General features: G+C 43.0%; 1 protein-coding gene across 4 annotated transcripts in view; it reads left to right on the forward strand.

Annotated features, from left to right (window-relative positions):
- The first annotated feature begins 1,888 nt into the window (after nucleotides 1–1,888).
- TANC1 (tetratricopeptide repeat, ankyrin repeat and coiled-coil containing 1) overlaps nucleotides 1,889–24,879 on the forward strand; it is a 59,907-nt gene continuing 36,916 nt past the window's right edge. For 3 of the 4 annotated variants that reach the window (XM_066554004.1, XM_066554005.1, XM_066554006.1), the window contains exons 1-2: nucleotides 1,889–1,970; nucleotides 15,870–15,944. In XM_066554004.1, the coding sequence (XP_066410101.1) occupies nucleotides 15,884–15,944 (61 nt within the window). In that variant the 5' untranslated portion in view covers nucleotides 1,889–1,970; nucleotides 15,870–15,883. Of the gene's footprint in view, nucleotides 1,971–15,826; nucleotides 15,945–24,879 lie in introns of those variants that run through there. The other variant, XM_066554003.1, reaches the window with a different exon arrangement.

Consider the following 24,879-nt stretch of genomic DNA (forward strand, 5'->3'; position numbering starts at 1 on the left):
AATCTTCAGCTACCAAGTTGCTGAAGTGACAGTGAAAGAAGAGTAATGTCACTTATTGCTGTTGCTCTTGTCACCCTGAGGGCTTTGTCTCCAGTTCTTCTGCTCTTCTGACACCAAACAAGGCAGTTATGGCCAATGTTCTGCAGAGAATGTGCTGCTTGTGTATCGGCCTGTCACTTCTTTCTGAACACATACATGGATTGTCTTTGTGCCCCTTACAGACACATTGGAAGACATCTTGTGAAATGCTTGCATAGTGTAGAAAATGTTCTAGAATATTCTGGCACTGTAATTTTGCGGTTAAATTCAGACTTGCTTTGTCATGATGAATTAAATATGAAAATCAATTAGAGTTTGCACAGAAAACAGCAAATCCTTATTAATTTGTAAATGTATTTTGGATTGCCCCTACATTTTCCTTTCTGGTGTGAGGAGGATTTATTTTTGTATTTAATTATATGAAATTGTAGAGGTTGTGTGTAGCAAAGCTATGCACTTTGGCCTCTATGCAGGGAATAGCTACAACATTGGACGCTTGGGGTGGAAGAAGCAAGCAGCTTCAGGCTGGGAGAGAAAAACATGTGAGCTGAATGTTTCTGCTGGCATTTTTGATTGATGTGCTCAGAACAACGGCATGCAGATCACCACTGCGAAACCTGTGTTATACTTAACATAGTTAATACCAGCAGGCACTTCAGTGCTAACGCCACTGATGTAAGACAGTTATCTCTCTACGTGTGACGTTCTCAGCCAGAGATAATGCTCTTTGGTGGCTACTTTGCTACAGCTTATTGGGGTTACCATGGGTGCCCCACAGTAAAATTACCACTACCTCAGGTTTTTTCTCATCAGCTACCATCTGAAGTGTCTTTTTGAGGAGCTAAATATTTTAACGCTCCTGCTGCCCGGCATCATCTTCAGCCTTCAGATCAGTTTTGTGGATTTCTTCTGCAGTCTCTCATTCTTCAGTATCTTGGAAAATATGGATGGATAGATTGGGAATGCTGTTCAGAGGTAATGCCACCTCTACACGTGCTTGGGATCGCTCATTTGTACAGGTAAAGAACACATTGGCTGCTTTTGGAACAGCAGCACTGATGTCATGTGGTTTTGCCATGGCAGCCCCATACCCTTTTGAAGGTGTTGCTTTCCAGGACGCAGTTTGTCTTTTTCTGTGTTGTGGGCAGGGCCACACTCCTTGTTCCTCCTACACCTGCCATTTCAAATCTGGCTGTCAGAAATGCCTTGTGTGGTCCCGTTCAGAAAGTAACTTGGAACAGTCAGAGATCTTAACAGAATCACAGAATGGGTCAGTTTGAAAGCGACCACAGTGGCTTATCTGGTCCAGCCTCCCTGATCAGTCAGCGTCATCCCAGAGCACATGGCACAGGATTGTGTCCAGACGGTTCTTGAATACAAGCACCTGTGGAGGGAGACTCCACAACCTCTCTGTGCAATCTGTTCCAGAGCTGCCGTTATTATTTATATTATTTATATTCCACTCGTCTTTTGCCGTGTGCAGCCTTTATAAGCTCCGATGCGATTACCTTCGTGTTTCTGATGGAAGGCTGCTTTGGGTGGGAGTGGATGGCCTCCGGTGCGGGGCTCGGGGCAGGAGCCCCAGCCCCGAGCTGTGCCAGTGGGTTCCCAGGAGCAGAGCTCAGCCGGGCGGAGCGCACGGTCCGCGGGCCCGGGCACGGCTCTGCGGGGCTGCGCGGTCGGCGTTTGTGGAGCAGCGCCGCAGCCCGCGGAAGGGCGGCCCGGCCGAGCGGGCACTGCCTCGCTGCGCCTCACCCAGCGCTCCAGCCCGGCCCCGCTCCGCCCCAGCCCGTCCCGCGGGGGGCGGGCGCTGCCGCCGCCCCTCCCGTGAGCTCATCCCGCCGCCGCGCCTGCCCAGCCCGGAGGAGCCCGGAGCAGCCCGGGCTGGGCCGCGCGCGGAGCCCGAGGCGAGGGGCCGGGCCCGCCGCTGGGTGAGACCTCCCTGCCTCTTCCTCTCCTTCCCTTCTTCGCCCCGCGCCCGGCCGGGCCGGGGGCCGCGCGGGGTCGGCGGGCGCGGAGCCGCCGGTGAAACTTTCTGGCGGAGGAGCTTGTGCGGGCATGTCGGGCAGGCACGGGCCGGGGGCAGGGCGCGCAGGGGCGCGGCCCGGGGCCGGCGGGGGTGGCCCACCGCTCGTGAGTGGCCCGGGGTGGCCGGGGCCGGCACGGGCCGGGGGAGGCGCTGCCCGGGCGGGGCCCGGCCGGGATTTCCGCCTCTCCGGCCCGCACTGTCACGTTTCGGTGACTGGGGCGGTTTTCGTTCCTTTACCAGTAAAGATCTGGGCGGGGGGGAAAAAAGCTGCTTTCTTCTAAACTTGCTTTCTTGGTGGTGTTTCTGTTTGGTTTCGGTATTGGAAGGCGAGGAAGAGCCCCTGAGAAGAGGCACAACGGCCCGGGCAGAGCCGGGCTGCGGGTTCGGCCGTGCGCGGGGATGGGAATGGGATGGGATGGGACACGTGCGTGTCTGTGGGCAGCGACCTTCTTTTGACGGCTGGGGCAGAAGGGCCTGCCCTAGAAGTCATCAGTGTTCCCTGCTGGGATCTCAAGCATAAAATGATAAAACAATAAGTTGATTAGTTTTTAATACGTGAGTTACTGATAGTGCATAGTAACAGTGTATTTTAAAGCAGACTTTCTTAAAGCTTTCTGATTTCTCAGTATTTGTTTGCCATAGCCTCATAACGCATATTTGTTAGATAGGGGACTGGGTCCTGAATTACTGTTTTCAAAAATAGAATGTGTCTGGAGATATCTTCGTGTGGGGTTGGACCCCGGGGATGGAAGGAGGTTTGGATGCGCCTGGGTGTGATGCGGATGTGTCCCCGGCCCGTGGTCCCTGCTCTGTAGCCCCGCGGGTGGCAGTGGCGCTCGCCTGCTCTGCCTTACATGGCGGGTTCTGACGAAGCCGCTGCTTTTGCACCATTTGGAAAGCTAACAGCTGAGGATGTGGGAGGTTTACTTTGGGCTTCTGTGACTGCTGGGTGTAAAAACAGTTGGCGAGAGGTTTGTTCGCTGGTCTGGAGTATTTTAAATGTTTTACTCATCCAGCCTACTTCAGAGTTTTGCAGGATTATTCAGTATATGCAGAAGTCCTATGTTACCTCGTATTTTTGATAGCTGTTGCTTAAAAATAGCCTGATACTTAAAAATTGAAAATACCAGGGAATTTGGGAAATAAGTGTGATGCCTTAGATCCTAGAAAATTTCCTTCCGCTGTTATTATACAGTGGCCAAAAATGAACCTTTCCCACTTGTTCTGATCTGCTGTATAAGTGCTGTTTAAGTGAAAAATGGGAATATATTATTAAATAGTGCCAGTGAGCAAGGTAAACATAAGTACTGCTTCTTTTTGCCACTGTTCAGGTAGTGCATTCAGTGCTTCGTTTATGTGGATGCTCTGAAGTTCTGGTCGCCTTGCTTTCTCAGTGTAGCTCACCATTGGAATGTCCAAATGGTGATGAATTATATCTGCTTTAGAGCCAAAACATATTTGCTTCATGGCCAGAGTTGCTCAGCTTCCCATAAGAGTATGTAGGAAAAAAGACATTTTGTGTGTATGACCACAGTCCTGAAGTTGATGCCATGGCAACTTTGTGATCTGAATTATATGTTGGATGGCAGCTGAGCAGTCTTAGCAGAGGTGTTTGTTTTTCTTTAGCTGAACTTCTTCCTCTTATCAAGATTAAACCTTTCTTTGAAGGTGAAAGATTGTTTAGCAAGTTTTCAAACTCCTGTGCATATAAGAATATCAGCCTGATCTGTTAGTTATTTGTAATGACATCCATAAATATCTGTAAATTGTAATTTATAGCCATTGTTTTAAAATTAAGGTTTATATGTAGGGATGCTGTTTTGACTAAAAAGTGGTATTTCAGGCTCTTTCAGGAGTTAGATCTTCATGTTTTCTGGAAAAATAGATAAAGGTCAGCTTTAGGTTTTATGTGTGGGAAAGTCTGAGAAAACTGGGTTAGTTCAAGTCTTTTTGTTGCTTTCAGCTCCCAAGACTTGATGTGGAGGTTGGAGAGTTTTTTTATCACAAAGCTGTGGCAATGGAAAAAAAAATCTCAGATCTCAGCATATGACCTAACAAATGTGTAAGGTCTTACTTCTTAACAATATGTTTGTGTATAGGAAGCACCACTGTTAGAAAACTGACCTCTGAGTATTGAAGGCATAGCGTAACACCAAACTGAAGAAACCCCAGAAGCAACCTCTGGAACATTATGTGATCCTCACTGCATTTAGTTTTATGTTTAAGTTTAGTTTGATAAGTGCATCTTTTTTTTTTTTTTTTTTTAATAAGTTTGTTTTTGTGAAGCCTTAACCTCTCTGATCTTATCCTGAAGGGAAGTAAATAAAGGGATCAGTTGCTCATTAATGCAGAATATCTATTGTGTGGTCTAATGTTAATATGTCTGTTTGCTCTGCTGTCTCCTACTATCCTTTCCTTTTAAAATTCATTGTTTAGCATGACTGAATTAATCCTTCTGTATTCATTGTACTTGAGAAGTTCTGTAGAGGTATTTCAGCATGCTTAATTGACTAGATTATTTATCTAAGTATAAAACTGTAGAGCTCAGGGGATGATCTCTATGCTGTGTTTGGGCCCTCCACAGATATTTTGGAGTCTCCTGTGGTGTCCATCTCCTGCTCACTGGAGTGTAGGAGAGTCTGAACTGGAGCACAGTTTCTATTTCACTTGGTTTGTGCTTCAGTCAAACAGGGTGCTTTTGGTCTCCTTTCATAGCTAAAATGTCCTCTTGCTCCCCCTCCCTGTCTTCCAGCTTCATAAACCTTGAGAGGTTTATCCAGTGTAGTGATTTCAGATTTTTGTGCTGTGTAGGTGATACATCACTGTGTAGGCTTTTTTCATCCATCATCGTCACTCCTGCTTCTTGAAGTATATGCATTCTAGTTCATGTTCATGGAATTACTTTAACTTCTGAAAGTCCTGTTTCTCTTGCTGTGTTTCTGGAATTTTGTTTTTGCTCTCCCTCTCACCAAGAGGAGACTTGCTAAGCCATAAACCTAATCTGTAAAGGTACTTTGTTACTAGAATATTCGATTTTGCAATATCTTAGCTTCAGTGCTTGGCCTCCTTGTAAAGTATGGAGGTACTCCTGTGCCTGAGGGATGTTCATTAGAGTGTGGGAACAAAGGGCCAGGCAGCTGTGCCTGTGAGAGGTATTTCTGCACTGAGTGATTGGAAGTGTTGCTGGCACATGGGCTTTGCTTCCTGAGGTGGTGTCATCAATTTAATATTTCACATATTTTCTCCTCTCGATCTGGAATACTAATTTCTAATGAGGGTGCCAGTTTGAAAGCAGAAGCTCCTCTGGCTTTTGGAGTGACCGGCTATGCAGATCGGCCAGCTGGACAGATGTGAGGTGTCCCGGTGGTGTCTTGGGTCCTTGGGTGCTGGCACAGAACAGTTTGCTGTCAGCCTCGTGGCTGGTGTAACACCTCAGCCTGGGATTCTTGCTGGGCTGCAGAAGGTATGTGCAGTGATGGCAGCGGCGAGTTCTGCCACGGCCCTTACTGAAATTTAAGTGTCTGGTCAAGTCAAAAGCTGCCTTTACAGTCTGGATGCCGTGGAAGTTGGTGTTAATGCTCACTGAATTACGCCTGTCTGACCTTTTCCTGTAAACACTCTATGTCACCAGGTGCAGGGTTATGGTTTGCAGTGTTTGTGAGGTGACTGACTCGGTGAGGCACTCTTTGTGAAGCACTTCTCAGACACTTTTGCAGTCTAAATGGCCGAAATAATTTTGTCAGTGCAGCTGGTCTTGAAGTCATCTAGTTCTTCCTCATGTGCATTAGAGAATTCAGCTGTATCTGGGTGTGTATGAAATTGGAAAACTATATGCAGCTTAAAGTTCTAGTGATCTTAAATATTGTAACTACATAATGAATATGTGCAATATATAAAATATATACAAAGTTACAGATATATATTTTGAATATCAGACTGGTTTATATCAGCTGCCCTTAATTCATGGTGATGCAAGTTGGAACTTGTAGATTATCATTAAATGCAGATTTCCTCTATGTTTTAGAGTTCTGTAATAGAGGGTGGTCTTAAAAGAGAAAAAACCACCACAGCCTACAGTAGCATTGTTCGCAATCTCATCTCACTCTGCAGCAGAATTCCCGCCGATTAGTGATGCAAGTGTTAATGGAATTTATCACCTTTTATTTTTAAGAAAAGATGCCTGGTAGCTCAGCTCTGTCAGAATGTAGGGGGGGTGCCAGGTGACAGTGGCTCATGGCCCGCCTGACACAGAGGTGTCACAGCTGTCAGGGCCCTGGGGGGATCCTGAGGGTGGATCAGGACAAGCCATAGGCACACGGGGCACGGGGCAGTGTGGGATCCTGAGGGTGGCTCAGGACAAGCCATAGGCACACGGGGCAGTGGAGTGTGGGATCCTGAGGGTTGGTGAGGACAAGCCATAGGCACACGGGGCACGGGGCAGTGTGGGATCCTGAGGGTTGGTGAGGACAAGCCATAGGCACACAGGGCACGGGGCAGTGTGGGATCCTGAGGGTTGGTGAGGACAAGCCATAGGCACACGGGGCACGGGGCAGTGTGGGATCCTGAGGGTTGGTGAGGACAAGCCATAGGCACACGGGGCACGGGGCAGTGTGGGATCCTGAGGGTGGCTCAGTGCAAGCCATAGGCACACGGGGCACGGGGCAGTGTGGGATCCTGAGGGTGGCTCAGTGCAAGCCATAGGCACACAGGGCACGGGGCAGTGTGGGATCCTGAGGGTTGGTGAGGACAAGCCATAGGCACACGGGGCAGTGTGGGATCCTGAGGGTGGCTCAGGACAAGCCATAGGCACACGGGGCACGGGGCAGTGTGGGATCCTGAGGGTGGCTCAGGACAAGCCATAGGCACACGGGGCACGGGGCAGTGTGGGATCCTGAGGGTGGCTCAGGACAAGCCATAGGCACACGGGGCACGGGGCAGTGTGGGATCCTGAGGGTGGCTCAGGACAAGCCATAGGCACACAGGGCACGGGGCAGTGTGGGATCCTGAGGGTGGCTCAGGACAAGCCATAGGCACACGGGGCACGGGGCAGTGTGGGATCCTGAGGGTGGCTCAGGACAAGCCATAGGCACACGGGGCAGTGGAGTGTGGGATCCTGAGGGTTGGTGAGGACAAGCCATAGGCACACGGGGCACGGGGCAGTGTGGGATCCTGAGGGTGGCTCAGGACAAGCCATAGGCACACGGGGCACGGGGCAGTGTGGGATCCTGAGGGTGGCTCAGGACAAGCCATAGGCACACGGGGCACGGGGCAGTGTGGGATCCTGAGGGTGGCTCAGGACAAGCCATAGGCACACGGGGCAGTGTGGGATCCTGAGGGTGGCTCAGGACAAGCCATAGGCACACGGGGCACGGGGCAGTGTGGGATCCTGAGGGTGGCTCAGGACAAGCCATAGGCACACGGGGCACGGGGCAGTGTGGGATCCTGAGGGTGGCTCAGGACAAGCCATAGGCACACGGGGCAGTGGAGTGTGGCCATGGGCGAGCGTGGCTGCAGGCAGGAGCCTGAGTGCTGAAGCTCCTTGTCCCTGAGTTATTTCTTACCTTTCTGCCAGCCTGTGCCCCATCTAGCTGCAATAAATCTGTAATTACAATATTCAAGAATTACAATGTTTGCAGCAAAGCCTGAAGACTTTGTAGGAAACCTTTTTGGCCTGATGCAGGCTGCGGTGAGTGCTCTCATTCTGATGGCCAGGCCCCCTTGGCCGTGGTGGAGCCTCTGCCTGCCCTGTGGATGTCACTAGCTGTCACATACACCTGCTGAGCAGTGGGAGCTGGTGTCACCTGTGCTTTGGAGCCCTTGAAGTGCATTTTCAGATGTGTGTAGGGTGAAGGGCTGCTGCTTGTTTGCTGCGTATTTCATATATTTGATAATTAACTGCTTTAAGACCAAAGGGTTCTGTAAAATGTTTGCTGCACTACACTGCAGTTGTGTATATGGTGTAGGTTGTTGTTTTGTGTTGTTTGTGTTTGCTAGTGGGGTTTTTTTGGTTTATTGTTTGGAGGTTTTTGCTTTCTTTTTTATTTTTTTACGACTCAATCTTAGTCATGGCTAAATTTAGCTCCAGCAGGAGAGAAGCTGGAGCTTGTTAGCGCACAGGAAACGCCCTGACAGGAGGTTTTTGATGTGTGTGTTTGTGTGTAAATGTGAACTCTGCAGCTCCACGATGGAGTCAGGCCTGTGGACCTTTGGGTAGGTCACAGTGGTTTTACATCTTTAAATGTTGTCTCAGATTCTGGTGGAACTTCGCTACCTTAAGTAGTAAATATGTCTTTTAACTTGTCAAAAACTGGTAGTTTTAAGTTAAATACAAAGCTATCCCTCTTAAAACAGCAGAGGTGTTTAATTGCTGAAAAGACAGTTCGGATTTTATCTCCTTCAGCTTTGTGTTATCTAGAAAAATGCTAGAATTTGTGTAGTCTAGAGACTGTGCTTTTCTCTTTTCAGTCATTTACAATTAAACTAATCCATTTCTGTCTCAGCAGGTGTCCCTTCCTTAGGATCTATATTTCTGACCATGCTTTAACAATTAAGTATTTGAACAATATCCAAGTAAGAGTAAATAGAAGCACAATATGACCTTTGCTTTTTGGAATTTAAATAAGGTGGAAGTTGGTAGAGGCTTAGGTTTGATTCTTTTTCTGTGCTGTGTGTGGGTTTTTATCTTTTCCTGTGTTGTGTGGGGCTTTTCGTTACTTGGGATTTTTTTGTTGTTGCTTTTGAGCAAGAATGACAAAACACAAAATATTCTCAGTGTGGGCTTTAGGGAGACTGGTTTTGTCCAGAAATGCCTTTGAGTTCAGTTGATTATTTAGTTAATATGGTTCAAGGTCTGTTTTACACTGGGCTAAATGCCACTGAGGTTACAAAGGGATTTTTTTTTTGTGTTAGTAAGGACTGAGTTCCTAGATTTTTCTACAAAATTTTCCAGCAATTGAAAGTTTGAAGAGGAATATTTCTGCCACAAAGCACAGGCATGATAGGATAAAATTTTCAGCGCTCAGTAACTACTGATATAGAATGTTTATGTTCATGCAAGAATTCCTTTGAAAAGATAGGGGACAAGACATAAAGGGAAGACTTTGCTTTACTCTCAGATAAACTATACTTGGCAAAGGTAGAATGGAGTATAGGAACATTGTTGAAACAGTTGTGCCGTTTCAGAGTTCAGTGATGCTGGTATATTCAAAACTAGCAATACAGAGCTGGTGTGTATGTTTTTGTTTATTTATTCTCTGTCTAAGCCATTCTTTGTGCCACTGTGGTATGTCACCAGCAGCTTATAAAGTGTTTTATACTCATTTTGAGGTATTGGGCATAGTTTGAAAGTCTGAGGGGAAAAAAAGACCTAATTAATATTGGGTCTTTTCCCCGACCAAAAGTGTTACACTTTGTCCTTTTAAGACAATAAGGAAAGAAGAACAAAAGTGACATTAATTTTTTTTTTTTCTGCTGGAGTTCAAAGCTTGGTAAAAGTCTGCACCGGAAGAAAATGCTGAATGGTTTGTCAGGGAGGACTTGTTTCTCTTTTTGCTCCTCCATGCCCGTGCAGAAGGATCCCCCAAGGCTCTTGCACTCTGTGTGTCACCAGAACTGCCTTGGGTCTCACTGGGGATCTGGGCTTCTCCAGAAGGCTCCTTTTGCATGTCCCAGGCATCTGCCTCACTAGCATTTGGGGAATCTCACACTGTCCCACAATCTGGTAGAAAAAGTTTATTGTCTACCTGTTTTCATCATCTCTGCTAATAGGAAAAACAGGTGCTTTTCTTCTCAGTGAGCCTTGCTTGAGCCTCCTTTCTTCAATTCTCAGCCTTCCCCAGGAGAAAAACTGAATTTTGTTTCTTTGCAGTATTTCTTCTGTTGGTAGGATTTTGACCTGAGTGAGTTCTTGTCAGCGTTGCATTGCATTGCTTCTCTTGGTATATCAGTGAACTCTACTCATGTGATGTACAGTGGGCTTGTAGGTGTCTCAGGAGCAGGTTAAGGGGAGGCAGTATGCACTGTCTTGGCAAACTTGTAAATATTTACACAGACTTAAGATTTTAATGAATAATTACTTTTTTTTTAAGTGTAAAAGTCTGTGTTTCACTAGTAGTCAAATTCTGGTTGTGAGGATTTAAATTTATTTGGTTTGGACACTTTCCTGTGGAAGGAATGCTTTCTGGCATCTGAGTTAGAAACTATAGTGGTGCTTGGCTGTTTAATTACTGAAAACAACGGGACAACTGCAAAATTTTAATAAATACAGGCTTGCCGAGTATTTAATATTTTTGGTAAAAGCATGTAGGATCTTGTCTACACCAGGGAGTTATTGCAGGATGGGGGAGGGTGTAAATGTGAAGCACTTTCCCCCTTGTGTAGACAAGCTTTTAATTTTCTTGAGTGAACTCTGGGATGTTCTGGGTATTCCATGTTCTTGTTCCTAATTTGAGCTCTGCAGGGGTTAGCATTCAAGGAAATACAGCTCTCATTAGTGTAATGTTTCTTAAAAAAAATAAAATTCTCAGGCATACTAGATTATTTGAAAACCTGCAAAGTAGCTGTGATGATGAAAAAAAGTCACCTCTTTTGTATTCTGGACATAATACTGACCTTGTTTGGGATTTTGTTTGGATTAGTTAGTTTTAATTTTGTTTTGTAAGTCATAACTGAAGAAAGGGAAGACTGTAGAAAAAGCTAGATAGCTGTGGTCTTGGCATTTTCTCTGGAGGGTCTCAGCAGAATGGGAACAAAAAGTCTAAAACACCTCTGCTGTGGTCAGAAAAGCTGTGAACAGGTAAGATTTTCAGGTTGTGTTGATTGCTGAATCCTTCGGGTTGGTTCAGACAGGGGCTTGTGACCTTCGGAGTGAACGGTTCTGGCTTGTGAGTGCTCTCCATCTGCTTCAGTGAAGATCAGTTTCTTCAGTGCTTCAGGGTATTCACAAGTAGTGAGGAGCAGTAATCTCTGAAAAGATGATAAAGAGTAGTTTTTGCAGCGTCTGGCACCTGCCCAAGATTTTTGGACAGCAGTCAAGTGAAGCGACCAGCTTTTCCCCTGTGTGTTGGCAGCCCTTGGCGATACTGGCCAGAATAATCAGCAATTTGGTAAAAGAGTAACATAGCAGAAAACTAGGTGATTGCAGGGCATAATAGTTACATCTCTGGCATCTGAGAAATTAAATCTAGATCTAGACTGGTGGGAAAAAAGCTACTGCAGAAGCACATTCTAACAGCTAACATGATAATGAGGTTTTTCTCACGCTTCCTCATCTTTCACCTCTTATTGTATTTTAATAGTGCTTCAGGGCGTAATTCCACTTCAGAAGGGAATGACAAACTGGAAACCTTGCTGTTGTTTTGCACTTTCCTTTTAAACTGCTGCATAGCTTTCCCTGGGTCAGATGAGAGGGAGGAAATGTGGAGTATCTCACTGGTAAGTTTAATAATGATTAGAAGATTGAGTGAAGAGCAAATGATACAAATGTACTATGGCTTGTCAGTTTTGTATCTGTATCTGGTTTGTACTTAGATTGATCTTTCTGCATGAGAAATGCCTACAAAGGGTAAATTGTTTAGGGTATTGTATAAAAATATTTCAATAATAACTATTTAACTTTAGTGGTCTGGCTAAATACAGTGCATTGGAAACATTATATATGCCACTTTTTACTTGGCTGTAGGGACAAAGGGTCAGGGACAGACCTCTCCAGTGTATGCTTTATCATTTTCGTTCATGCATTTGAATCATCTTAACACAAATATATCTCACTGGAAATTGTGTCTTAAAAGTAAAAACACTATTCTCTTCAAATGTCTGTTCATTCATGAATTAGTAGTCACATATCTGGGGATATGCCCTCTGTTTATTACAAAATGTAGTAATTTTGAAGGATTTTTTTACTTACTTGATTTGTTGGATCAGTAATACCTTGCTCCTTTTAGTATTGTTTTTTTGCTGTATATTCCTCTTGTTTGAAATCTGCAGTTCAGCTAAAGGACTTTGAATTTGCCAGAAAAGGGAAACTTGGAACTTGGAACTTTTCTGTGTGACACATAGAATGACATTCTGAATGTATTTGTAGGCAGTGAAAGCAGTTCTGACTAAATGAAGTTTTCTTTTGAAGCTTAGGATTTTGGGATTCAAAAATGCAAAATACACTTTAAAAATGCAGATTATTTGAAGTATGTGTTTCATAAATCCCACACTGAAAGGTGGCAAATACTTAAGTACTTCCGTGCAGACAGTAGACTAAGATGTTCTACCCTGGATTTCTTGGCAAATAAATGCTCACTGGTTTTCAGGATCTAAATCTGGAAGCTTGAACACAGCTGTGGGTAGTAATGTAAGGAGTGTAAATGTAAGAAGTGTAAATGTCAGGAGTCCATGGGCATTAGCTCAGGTGCGTACCTGCCATGTGGGCTTGGTTTATTTGACCTCTGCAGTAGTGATGAACTCCTGTGGGTAGATCTTTGAAAATAACCCTCTCCAAAAGGTGAGGGAGGTGCAACAAGAGCTGTGAATCATCTTGTTCCTGATGTTGGTGTCTTCAGCAGGAGTTTTACATGGAAAACACTCCCTTGCAAGGAAGTTGCTGAGTTTTAAGGAGAGACTTGCAGGCTGAGTGAAAATGTGGGGAGATTTTTCCATCTCTGCTTTTCAGAGGGAATTCCTCAGGTAATGAAGTATTTAATTTACAAAGATGAGACATGAACTGTTGCATGTGCCTGTGCTCCTGACTCTTTCCATGACCTAAGATTTCTGTTTTATAAAGCTGACGATGCTTTGGAGTTGTTCAGAAGAAGCTGATCATTATAAATTCTTGAATCAAGGGACTTTCTGCCCTTTCCCTCCATGCTCTGAGCAGGAAGCATGTATGGAATGCAATGTCCTCTGCATCTGAAGTTGAACTGGTGGGAGGACAGCATCCATTTGAAAATGCTCTTGGTGTGAGCTGGAGTCCACCTTTGTCAGCAGCTGACAGGGTCTTCGATTCAACAAGCAGAAGAGTTCTGTTGAGACATTGTTATTATTAATGCTCTGGGATAACAAGTCCACATCTAATACCCATTTTAAAATGGGAATGATAGTTTCTAAATCTTTAAAAAAACCGCAGCAAACACCAAACAAGTGGTTTCATGGCAGAATTAAAAATTGGAATTAAGAAATCATGAACTGGAGTTGTTTACCAAAGTGAAGCAATTGCAGTAGCTGAAAGGGTTCCTGATGTCTGAGTCAGGGAGTTTTTCTACTTAAGCTTAGTTGTGAGAAGGAGAGAAAGTGCACTGTGCTTAGAAGGACAACGTGCCAGCATTACTGTAAAATATCCCATTAATACAGTTATCTTTAAAACAGAACAAGATCTAGTATCTTGTGCCTGATTCAAGGGATGAGAAATTATAAATGCACACTCTTGCTGTTCACTTTAATTGGTGTTACTGAGGTGTGAACTATGGGTATGAACAAATACGTTACCTGAAGCTGAAATGCTCTTGCATGTATGTCAGTAAGCATCACAGTAGGTGCAAATAACTTCGGTATATCTTTTGGCTTTGGTTTTTTTTATTTTTTGATAACACTGTCTGAAGTCTTTCTAAGCTGTAGTAGTTGGTTCGTTCCCTCAGCGTTCACCTGCACGCTCTGGAATGCGAATGATGTTGTACTGGACCCAAGGTGGTGGTTTTAGCATTACTTCAGAAGACAGTTTATTTTTATAGCCTTCAGCTTGCAAGCAAAGAGCATTGCTATTGCTTTGCTGTTGCAGCCCTTAGGGTTAGCTCTCTCTGTGCGCATAACTCACATAGCAAAAGGTGAGTTGCTGTGGAAGTACTTATCTTTATTTTTGCATTTCATTTTGTAGGGGAAAAGGAAGGAAGTGGACTTTATTTCCAGGTAGTAGGCACTTTTCATATCTGCACTGATTGTGGTCTGAATAAGCAACCATCTTGCATGCCAGTCGTGTTCTGTGTTAGAACAGATCAGTGAAGAACTCTTCGCACAGTAGGGAAATTGGCCTCAATTCCAAAAAGAGAAAATCTAGGATGGAATTGTCCTTGATTCCTTTTATTTGGTCTCTCATTAGCCCTTATCTATATTCTAGGAATAGGAATGACATATACTGTAGAGTTGCAGTTCTATATGAAGCCTGTCTGTCCTGGTTAATAGAAAATTCACACTTGTATTTGCAAAATAAGAAAGTTAAATATAATATGTGACTTTTCAGGTCTTCCTTTTTTTTTTCTCCCCCTTGCCACTCTATTCTAGCTATGTATGTAAAGTACCTTTCTTAGATTCTGAAATTCATTAGCACCTTCAGGTCCTACCATTGCATAATGCAGGCTTTCTAACATGGTGGATGGTTTTTGTATGCTTAATTTGATAAATTTATTTTGCTTTGTATCCAATAAGGAATCATAAATTACTTCCTTTCAGTGTATTTCGTTTTTCAGGTAGATGATCCAGTTTTGGGGCTGTGTTTGCGAGCTTTTTCAGTTTTCTTGATGCTGAACTGGAGAGGGCTGGGTAATTTGCCTGCTTTGGGAAGCAGCTGGAGGCGTTGCAGAGCCTGGTGGCCCCGGCAGCACGCAGGACAGCGGTGTCGGCGCGCGGGCGCCCATGGGCGGCCCCAGGCAGTGCCACCCCAGCACAGCCCCTGCCTGCCCGGGGACCAGCCCGGGGCGTGCCTGGCTGGCGCCCGTGTGACGCTGTCGGGAGCTGCCTGTGGAGTATGAGCCAGGCCTGGAAACCTTCCAGTCCTCTGGGTACTGTTAGCTGCATGTGCTTCAGGTTATTCATGGGAGCTGAACAATTCTGTTGTACTGATTTCTCTTTCTCTGCTTTATTTCATCAAATAAAGAGAACTTTCTGAGGAATCCATAGTTTTTGGATGGAAGAGTTTTACTTTTCCTGTTGATTTCCTGTGGTATTCATAGCAGTCTGTTACATAAGACAGCATAGTCAGATTACTTTTTTCCCCCCTTCTTGTTGCATGTTCCGTACTGAAAATTTTCTTAAATGAGGTACTTTTTGAAGTTTTCAGTAGAGAAAACAAATGAAATTACAATTGTCAGATGCTCCCAGAAAGCTTTTTGGGAAAGAAGTGATCTTCATAATTCCTTCCATTCTGTTTTCCTTGCTTTGTAACTGGTTGCTTCTGTGAAAGAACTGTCTTTCAGGTTTATCAGCCCAAATACATTTTTCTTTTACTTCATACTTCTCTGAAATCTGCAGTCGCCTGCAGCCAACCTGTGCTCACTTGAGGCTGACTGTTAGTGTGCCGTGTGGCAGGCAGAAAGCCTTGTGGGGATGGAGGAGTTTGTTCCTCAGTTCCCCGGGTGCTGTGTGGGCACAGGTGGAGGGTGTCCCATGTCCTGCTGGTATCCCTGCTGTACAGTCTTGCAGTTGGCATTCCCAGGTGACACCAGGCTGCTCCCGTTGCTGCCAGTCAGGCGGCTGAACTCTGGTCAGGAGTTAGAGCTTGATTTTAGTTGATTTTGCTGGAGGATCTTAGAGCAACTTACTCAGGTTTAGCCCTGTAACTGCAATTGGATGTGGAACGTGGAGAATGCCGCATTACTTTTCTGTACCAGAAGACAGCAAACTCTTAGTTGCTTAGTTAAAGTATTGAAACATTTCTTGTGCATCACTACTTTGCTTAACCAAGTGATGCTGTAAGAAATAACTGTGACTACCAAAAGGTTTCGTGTAATTACTTCACTGTTTTATTTGTATTGATCCTGTTTTTTGTTTTGACTTGTGTGAATGGACATTGCATTTATTTTTGTTTCTCTCTGTTATTCTCTAGGAGGAACATTTAAAATGCTAAAGGCCGTTCTAAAAAAGAGCCGAGAGGGTGGCAAAGGGACCAAGAAAGACCCAGGTATGACTATTATTGTGATGTTTTATAGCCCAGGTGAGTTGAGCACTGCAAACCCAGGACTGTCCATCCTGTGGTGCAGCAGTGCCCGTTCCGGGGGCAGCTCCCTGTCCCCCTGCCCAGCTGCTGCCTGTGGAGCAGGAGCTGCAGCTCTGGACCTGCCTGCAAGGCGGCTCCAGTGCAATTATTGCTGCATCTCCAGCGGGCAGCACGGGGGACAGCAGTTGGTTGTGGTTGTTGCCCTAGAAGTACTGAGAGCAGGCTGTGTGTGCTGTGCTGCCAGCTCCTACACGGCCTGGGGCCAGGCCTGCTGACCACAGAAATGCACTCTAAAATGCTTATTCCTTACGTTACAAAAAACCTCAACACTGCTTATGTATTATGGGCAATAGAATTTTTATTATATATGTCTTTTGGAAAAAAATAATTATTGAATTAGTGAGAAGTTATTAAGCTGGTTATCAGGTTTCTATTATGTTCTAGTTTTTGCTTTAACTACAGAGATTTTTTTGAAGGTAAAAGTAATCATTATCAACAAATCTTACTTAAAATAAAACCTGTTTTAATACTAACCATAAATTTAGTAGGCCACTACTTACCTGCATTACCTTCCAGGAAGAAGGGTAACTAAGAGCTCTCATTGCCATGTTCAAGGGCAGGGGAGGCCCAGGGATGCTTGTTGAGGAGGAGCAGTAGCTGTAGCTGTGCAGGTGTTGGTGACTGATACGAACATGCCTGCTCTGTGCCAGGCATGCTGAGGTCTTTGCTGCAGTGGCTGGAGAGCTCATGGACCTGAGTGAGAGTGACCTGTTTTTCAGAGTTACATTTTTAACTTCAGACTATTAATGGAGACTAACATTTCTGATTTTCTGATGAGTTTGATCCTAAATTATCCATTAGAGTAAATTTATGGTCTTTGGCAACATTAGCTTCTTACCCCCAGAGTAAAATACAAATAAATCTGAATACTTCTTATATGTATAAAGAAAAGAGCATAATAAAGGTGCCACGTCCTTGTTTATTGGAACCTTTAAAACAACACAATCCTGTTTTCTCAGAAAGCAAGTTACATACATGTCTTGCATTGCAGCTTCTAAAACTATGCAGTTACACTGAGTCCTACAAGGGGAGAGTATTTTCACTGTTCTTTTGCAAAATCTGGTTCTGAGTTCATCTGGCAGGTAATGTGTTGTTCTTCAGGAAATTTCTGTGATCTTGTGAAGTTTTCACTCTGCCCCAGTTCCTTTCTAAATGACTGAATGATGGGAGCTATGCTGATTAGAAAAAACACTGACACTAGATCAGAGATGCACAGAAATTATCACAGAGCAACACGAAAGGCATTCTGTTAATTCTGTGTGTGCTGCTGACTTGAAGTTACCAGCTGGGGTTGTTTAAACAGAGTGGGCTAAAGATTCCTGTGGTGAGGCTTTCACTGGTACATTTTTTGTTAAAGTACTAGATGGAAGTTGGTTTTGGCTCAAAAGGAAAATCGGGCTGTTCAGAATAGAGCTCTGACCAGGCTTTGATTAAAATCTGAAGCTTGGAAAAACCCTTTTCCTGTGGGTCAGAAAGCATGGCTTTTTATTTTAGTATCTCTCTGCAGACATCTGTCTGTAGTAATGTGTGCAAAAGAAGATTTTTCTCTGCTTTTGCAAATACAATGCTGCTGTATTTCTGAGCAGCAAGGGAAGAGTTAAAGTGTGGGAAGGTTTTTGGTTTAATTTTTGGTTTGGTGGGTTTGTTTATTTGTTTGGGGTTTTTTGTTGTTTTTTAAGCAGAGCTCTAGAGCTTCACATATTAATTAGATGTTATGGAAACCAAGTATTGGGAAAAATTGGTGAATAGTGCCTAACTGGTGAGAGCTAGAGCAAGGAGGAGTTCAGGAGCAGCTTTTTAAAAGGAAGTAAATGATTGATACATTGGATTTCAGAGATTTGTGGGTTTTTTGTATTTAGATGATATGAAAAGTCTGAAGAGACATGTGTGCGTTTAATTCTGTTCTGTTGTGTGCATTTAATTCTTAGACCAGGACTTTCTGTAAAGTTATGTCCAGTTTATTAGCTTTCTCTGTTTTTCCAAAGAACATTCCAATTCTTCAGCTGCAAGACATTTCTCCACTTTTAGAAAAGATGTGAAGCAAGGAAAAGAACATTGATCTTAGTAGAGCTTATTTTTGCTCACTCATCTCCCTGGTCTTTAAACTGAAAACAGGGAGAAACTGGAGGGTTTTTTTGATTGTAGATTTTTCCCACTTCATGGCCCTTTGGATATGGAATAGCAGCAACAGCTTAAAATTTCCTGCTCTCTGTAGAGAGTAGAAATGCACCCCAGCAATGGGAGCTGACTAGAGAGATAAGACTGTTAACGTGGCCATGGCCATTCTTCAGACTGCTGTTGGAGAGAGGAATGCAGTAGTAAATTTAGATGCTTCTCTCAGCTCTGTGGGCACATGGGCTTGAGTTTTTGCTTATGAAGTTTTGAGAAATTTTTCAGGTTTTTCAGAGCTTCCAAATGTTGGGAGGAAGGAGACAGCGCATCTCAGTAGGGCCACCCTGAACACAGCTGGGAAGACTGCATGGTCTTTTTTCAGCGTATTCCTGGTTTCAGAGTGATACTGAGGAGCTAGAAGGCAGTAGAATCTCCATGGGTCATGGTGGGCAGCCCAGCCGGCGTAGGAGGGACACCAGAGTGATGAGCTGCAGCTGCGCCTTGACCACGTGTGACCATTTGGAGTCAAATTGAAAGGGATTTAGGCTAAACTGCAGCAGCTTATTCTTAAACTGAAGTAACCCCAGTTGTCCCATGGGTTGCATGAAAGGAACGCCTGGAAGTCTGCATGATTTAGATCTTAGTGGGATGATTCCTGTTTTACTGAATAGAACTTCCTGTTTGTGTGTTAACTCTATTTTATGGGTTTTACAGCTGGTAGGCTTGTGGAACTTGTGTGAGTAGGAATGGTGGTGCTTTTTCCTGGATTGAAGGCAGGCACAGCTGTAATATTAAAAAGTGTAAAAGGGTTAAAGGACAAAAAGAAACAACCCTAACTCTTTTAACAGTAGCTTGTATGGATTTTAATACTGGAATTTCTCATTTGCCCTGACATAAGGGCTTAAGAGCTGAAGCTGTGCGTAACATTTTGGAAATCTAGCTGCTGGGAATGTTGATTGCAGGTTTTAATAGATTCTTAAATTCAGTGTTACCTTGAAAAGCAGGGTTTCAAGAACTAGTATCGAAACTTTGAGAGAGACAGGTGCTCTGCTGAAGAGTGGTGGAATGTCTTTGTAGAAATAACTTCTGCCTTGATCAGATGGAAGGCTGTCACGTGGGAATGTCACTTTTGGAAAAATGATACCTCAAGCAGCACCAAAAGCAGTAGTTATGGATACATAGTTGGGCTCAGACCCTGAAGTTGCTTCAGTAGAAATTCTTCTACAACAGTTTTGTAATAAACCCATTTTAAAATGTGTTTGTTTGGATGTGGCTGGGAGGTGTTGATAGGTAGGTAGGTGGCTGTTGTAGAATTAGATGCAATCTGAATGAAGCAAAATGAGTGTGTTTAAACTTGCACGTATGTAATTATCAATTTGTGCAAACATACACGAACACAGGTGAAAAGAGCTGTGTTGGCAGCAAGTTACTTGTAGAGCAGCTTTTGCAAGCAAAACTTAGGGATGTTATTTCTAAATGTGGATTTGAAGACAAGGTGATTGGTGTCCATCTTAGGTAAACAGATGTGCCAAATGAACAAAATTTCAAACAAACTAAATTTTTTACACAGACATAAAACTTTTTCTGCATCCAGATTTTTTCTGGTTTTCTGCAGCATGGAGAAACCTGTCTTTACAGCCCTTCAGACATAGTTATTTCCATACAACAGAAATAACTATCTGTAGGTTGATTTTTCTTTTCTATTGTCCTTCTTTGCATTAGTAATGTACATACTTGATAAAGGACAGAACCTGGGGGGGAAAAACCCACAGTCTGCACCTGTAACCTTAAAGTAACAGAAAACGGTTTGGGCAATGTTTGAAACCAAGCAGGAAGGGAGTAAACAGAAACAAGTAAAAAGTGGTACTATCTCCTCTTTGTTAGCTTATTGTCATCCAATCCATGTTGTCTTTTTAAACTCTTCCAAAGTTTCCAGGTCCTCTAGAGATTGCTGGGGAGGTGTCTCTCCAGTGGACATGGCAGAGCTGTCCCACCTTGTGCCCTCTGCTGAGGGTGTGTGTTCTCCTTCCTTGCTCTTTGGCTTTTGCTTTGCTTTGTTAATGGACCTTATTTTCTACATTTAAGGTAATCCCAGCTCTTTGTCTGTTTCTGCCCTGCGTTTCTTTCTACCTACCATAGAATTGTGTGTTTCTGCTCTCTCCTGTGTTCTCATAGTTAACTTGTTGACCAGTTTATTTCCTTGAGGTTTTTAACTTGACCTCTGTAACCACAAGGAGATCTTCTGCCTCTGGCCTCAGCTGAAAGCAGCTGGCTGTTTTATTTTAATATAGCATAGAAATTCTGTGTGTTAGTGACACAGTTCAAGCAATCAGGGCCAGAAGACTGTTGTTCAAGTTCTGCTAGGTTACCTGTAAGTCCTGTCTGTGCCTAGAAGAGTAGTATAAAGAATATACATAAGCTTCAGAATATAAACAAAAAGTACTTCTTAATTATGATTGGTTTAGAAATTCTACACAGCTACTCATTCTTAAATGCTTAAAAATGCTTCAGAGATAAATTTTTATTAGTATTTCCTGTTGGGTTCCTGTACTGCCAGCTGCTTTCCAGTATATAATTATATTTGTTTTCTTTAACTGTCCCAAAGTCAGCAACTCGCTTGCATTTGAGAATCTGCTTTTTTTTTTTTTACTAACCAAGCAAAAGCTCATTCAGTATAAAATACATGTAATGTACGTTAATTTAAAAAGAAAATAAAATCCTGTATGTTAAGTTTCTACAGAACATACTCAGTTATTTCAGATGGTTTTGTAGTAGCGTGACCATTGTCGTTCTGTTGACCCAATATCAGGCCTGAAGGAACACGAATAATGGCAGTATTGTGCTTAGTTTGCAGTGTTCTTCTGCACTAAATCCCATCAGAAGTTGAACATCAAATGTAGTACATGGTATGCCTGGAAACTTCATTGATGTCAGTAGAAATAGAGTGTGGTAAGTAGTTGGGACTTTCAGGTTTTCCAGCTTCAGGGCTTCTTAGATATTAATAGTAGTGGTCAAATAACAAGGGACAGATTATTATGTCAACAAAAAGACGATGTTTAGAATGCAGCAACATAGAGCTTTAAAGGCAGAGAATCTGGAGAAACAAGACGGGTGGTTTTGGTTTCTGACATAAAAGTTATTGAAGTACTTATGGATTTGTATATATCAGACTTGGAGTAATTGCCTGAATATTTAGATTTTTTTTTTTTCTTATTTGGTCTGCCAAAAGGGTCCATATTAATAAATCTTTCCTGTGTCTTGTTTGATTCAGATCTGATAGATCAGACCTAATTTTTTTCAGTACTCTTTGAGACTTAGTTTTCATTTGCATTAATTTCCTTCTTATATTCAGGTATCTTCATGTAAGTATCTTTGGCTTAAGTATGGGTATGGGTATACAGACTTCTGAATGTTTGTATAGAATGGAGGCTTTATTTCTGCATTATGTTCCATTGCAGACTGGCATATCGTTAGTTACCTTTGTTTGTCTGCCTTGCCCTTTAGGAATATTGTATACTGAACAAGTTGGATGAAATCTGAGAATTCAGAATTTCCTCTCTTTTATTCACATAATCAGATACAATTAAGAAATTGAGATTATACTTAGTCTTCTTTTTCATAAGTAAAATGGCTTTTAAAGGCATGAGCTGTGATCGCTTGTATGAGGCTCCACCACCCCTGTTTTACTTTCTCCTTTTCCTTTCAGCCAAGGCCCCTGTTACAAGCCTGATGTGCAGCACTGGGGCAGCACTTGGAATGATAAACAGAAATGTACTGAAATTCACTGTTACTGGGTTTTGGGGTTTTTTGTTTGTTGGGTTTTTTTGTTTGGTTGGTTTTTTATTTATTGTTTCTGTTGCTATTGGTAACTAAATTGCTACTCTGAAAAGTGAAGCTGCTGTGCAGAAAAGCCTATTTTTTTCTTAAGACCCAGACCTGCTATTTAATCTTTATTTTAAAACTGAGTGTTTTAAGAATTACTTGCCTGTAGCAGTAAAGGTTTGATTCTCAGCTGACTGTGGTCAGCTAAATGCAGCTTTTAACAGCCCTGTCTTGCATTACATCTAACTCAGCATTTTGGCCTAATACACTCTGAACCCAGCTGACAGCATCAAGGTACCATTCTGGAAAACTGAAAGGCCATTAAATAAAATAACTTTGCCTTTTAAAATCTAAATATGTAAATTCAATTGGCTTTTTCTGTCCAAATGCTCTGTGATATTAGGCTTTGAATTTTAGGAGCAAAGGACATTTGTGCTGCATAAAGTACACATTCACTGTCTGGAACATTGAACTTGGAATGGAATACTTTTAAGTTTCAGTTTGACTTTTTGTTGTTACTCTAGAAATACCTTGCAACAGAGGAAGCATTGTTTCATGCTTATAATATGGAGCTGGTTTTGATTATCTTGTGTTGCTTTGCCCACTTTCAGCTGCTCTTGTCAGTTATTTAAGAGCTTAAGCTTTTTTGCTGAGCACTCAGTATTTAATGTGGTGAATGTCTTTTCAGAAGCTAATTCCAGTGATGTATCCCATGTACATATAAACAGCACCCCTCAAAAAAAAATTCGGCCCTTAAAACACATGCAAATTACTTCAGTGACCTGAATAACCCCTATTTTTCCCTGTTTTCTTTCTTTTTTTCTTTAAGAGCTACAGGAGAATGTTAATATTTTGTGTACTGATAAAATAATCCAGGGTGCCGAAATAAATGCCAGAAAGTGAGCAAATAATGTAAAGTACAAGCAGAGTTGGCAAAGGTTGGCCATTTAAACCATTTATTCTAATTTTGCTGGGTTGTTTCTCACTCATTGCACTTCACTGCTTCCTTTACTCAGGCCATAATGCGTTTTCTTCCCATTCCATGCTAGTTTCTCTCTTTTTCTGGTCTTCCCAGAGTCTCGAGAGCAGAAGAATTAAATGCTGCTCTCCCCTCATGCGTGTATTTTCCATGCCAGCAGCCTGTGTCCTGTCCCAGAAGGCTGGCTGTGGATGGCTGCGCGTGGCAGGAGTGGTTCTGCAGCTCCTGGTCAGTGTGTGCACTGTGTGACTGCACAGACTGGGACACTGGACTCCCCAGGCCTCCTGGATTGCCCTCTCCTGAGGCTGGGCTGGCTGTGTGTACAAGCGCACACATGCATGTAAGCATTTCAGGTTTGAAAGACACAACCCTTCAAGGGCAGTGCTTACTGTTCTACAATAAAAATGAAGCACCTTATACTTGGTCACTGAGCCAGGTTACAGAGTTCTGTGTACACTTGCCTGTCAGTTCTATTGAAAGACCATCAAACCCACTGGGTTTCGTAATCCTTACACAGTTTCTTACTGCTTAGACATAGAGATGCCTTGTTCTGGAAGGGACTTTCCAGTTTGGATGGCTTTCCTTGTTCCTACAACTGTTTTCTTTTTCCCACGTGTAGTTTCCTTCTGAACTTGTCTGTAGGGTCGCATCTTTTCTTAAATATTTGTTAGGGTGAAGCACATCCTGTGGAGCAGAGTGGACTTTGTTAAGACTGTCAGTGCTAGTGTAGTCACATCAGTGTTGGATGTGGTGGTGTCCTTCACTTCGTGGGGTTCACGGGGAGCCTTGGTCAGCAGCAGCATCCTGCATGTTTTTTTCTTTTTAACACATCTGAAACAGAACTACAGAATTTAGGATTTCTTCCATTGTAACATGATTTTATATCAGATTTTTTTCTTAAGTGGGTTGAGAGTCATGCTTCACTTTAGTAGAAAGGTTAAGGAGAGAAAGACAAAACAGGCTTTCCCAGAAGGGCTTGTTGAGGGAATCCATGGAACAGTTTTCTCTGTGGCTGCTCTCAATATCCAGGATCAAAGAGGCTGCATGTTCATTGTTTAAGCTCTCACTGCTGTAAAGGTAGTGGTCCTATTCCTTCATGCTAAAAAGTGATCTGAATTCCTGGTAATGTAGGTGGCATTCTTCTGGTTTCTAAGCACCTTATATTGAATGAAGAATTAGATGCATTTTATTATGTTTAATACTGATATAGACAGGTGTGAAGGTTTCCATTTTAGTTATCCTCCCTATTAAATAGGATTAGTTTGATCTTAAAGTTCAAGTTCTCTTTTAGAATATTAAGCTCTACAAAATCATTACTGTAGTCAGTCATCCTTGTATCTCTTTGTATCTAAGGGGAAAAAAAAAAATAGTTTGTAATCAGATTATGCCAATCAGTTGCATCCTTAGGTGCAGCTAAACTGGGATTTGGTTTTCATTCTCCAAGCTTTTTGTGTGTGGTTTTTCAAACTTTTTATTTCTGTGGTTGCATTGACCACTGAGTAAGAACTCTAGTGTTGATTGATGCTTGTGCAAGGCTTTTGTCCAGAGGCTGCTTCGCAGTGGAAAATGTACAACTCAGAGGTTTTTAAAAAATGGAAGTGGGTTTTCACCAGACCTTCCTTTATGTGTTTGTTTTACACCAACAAACTTCCACTCCAGAACTGACGCAGCCTGCTTCATACTCTGGTAGATACCAGGCAATGTCATGTAATTTTCAAGTATTTTTGTGGGGTAATTTTGGGGTTTTGTGTTTGTGTGACATCTGTTAGTATCTGAGCATTTTAACAGATTGTATTTTGACAGGTATTTCTTATGCATTTTTCTAGTATTGTTTCCCTAATGTTAAATTGCTGTGTGGGAAGCGTAATCTATTACTGGGTGAATCCCACAAGCTTGGTAATTTTGGGTTTGTCTTGTCATGTGTAG

This window comes from Molothrus aeneus, chromosome 7 (assembly GCF_037042795.1).
Source record: "Molothrus aeneus isolate 106 chromosome 7, BPBGC_Maene_1.0, whole genome shotgun sequence".
In the NCBI taxonomy this organism is placed as follows: domain Eukaryota; kingdom Metazoa; phylum Chordata; class Aves; order Passeriformes; family Icteridae; genus Molothrus; species Molothrus aeneus.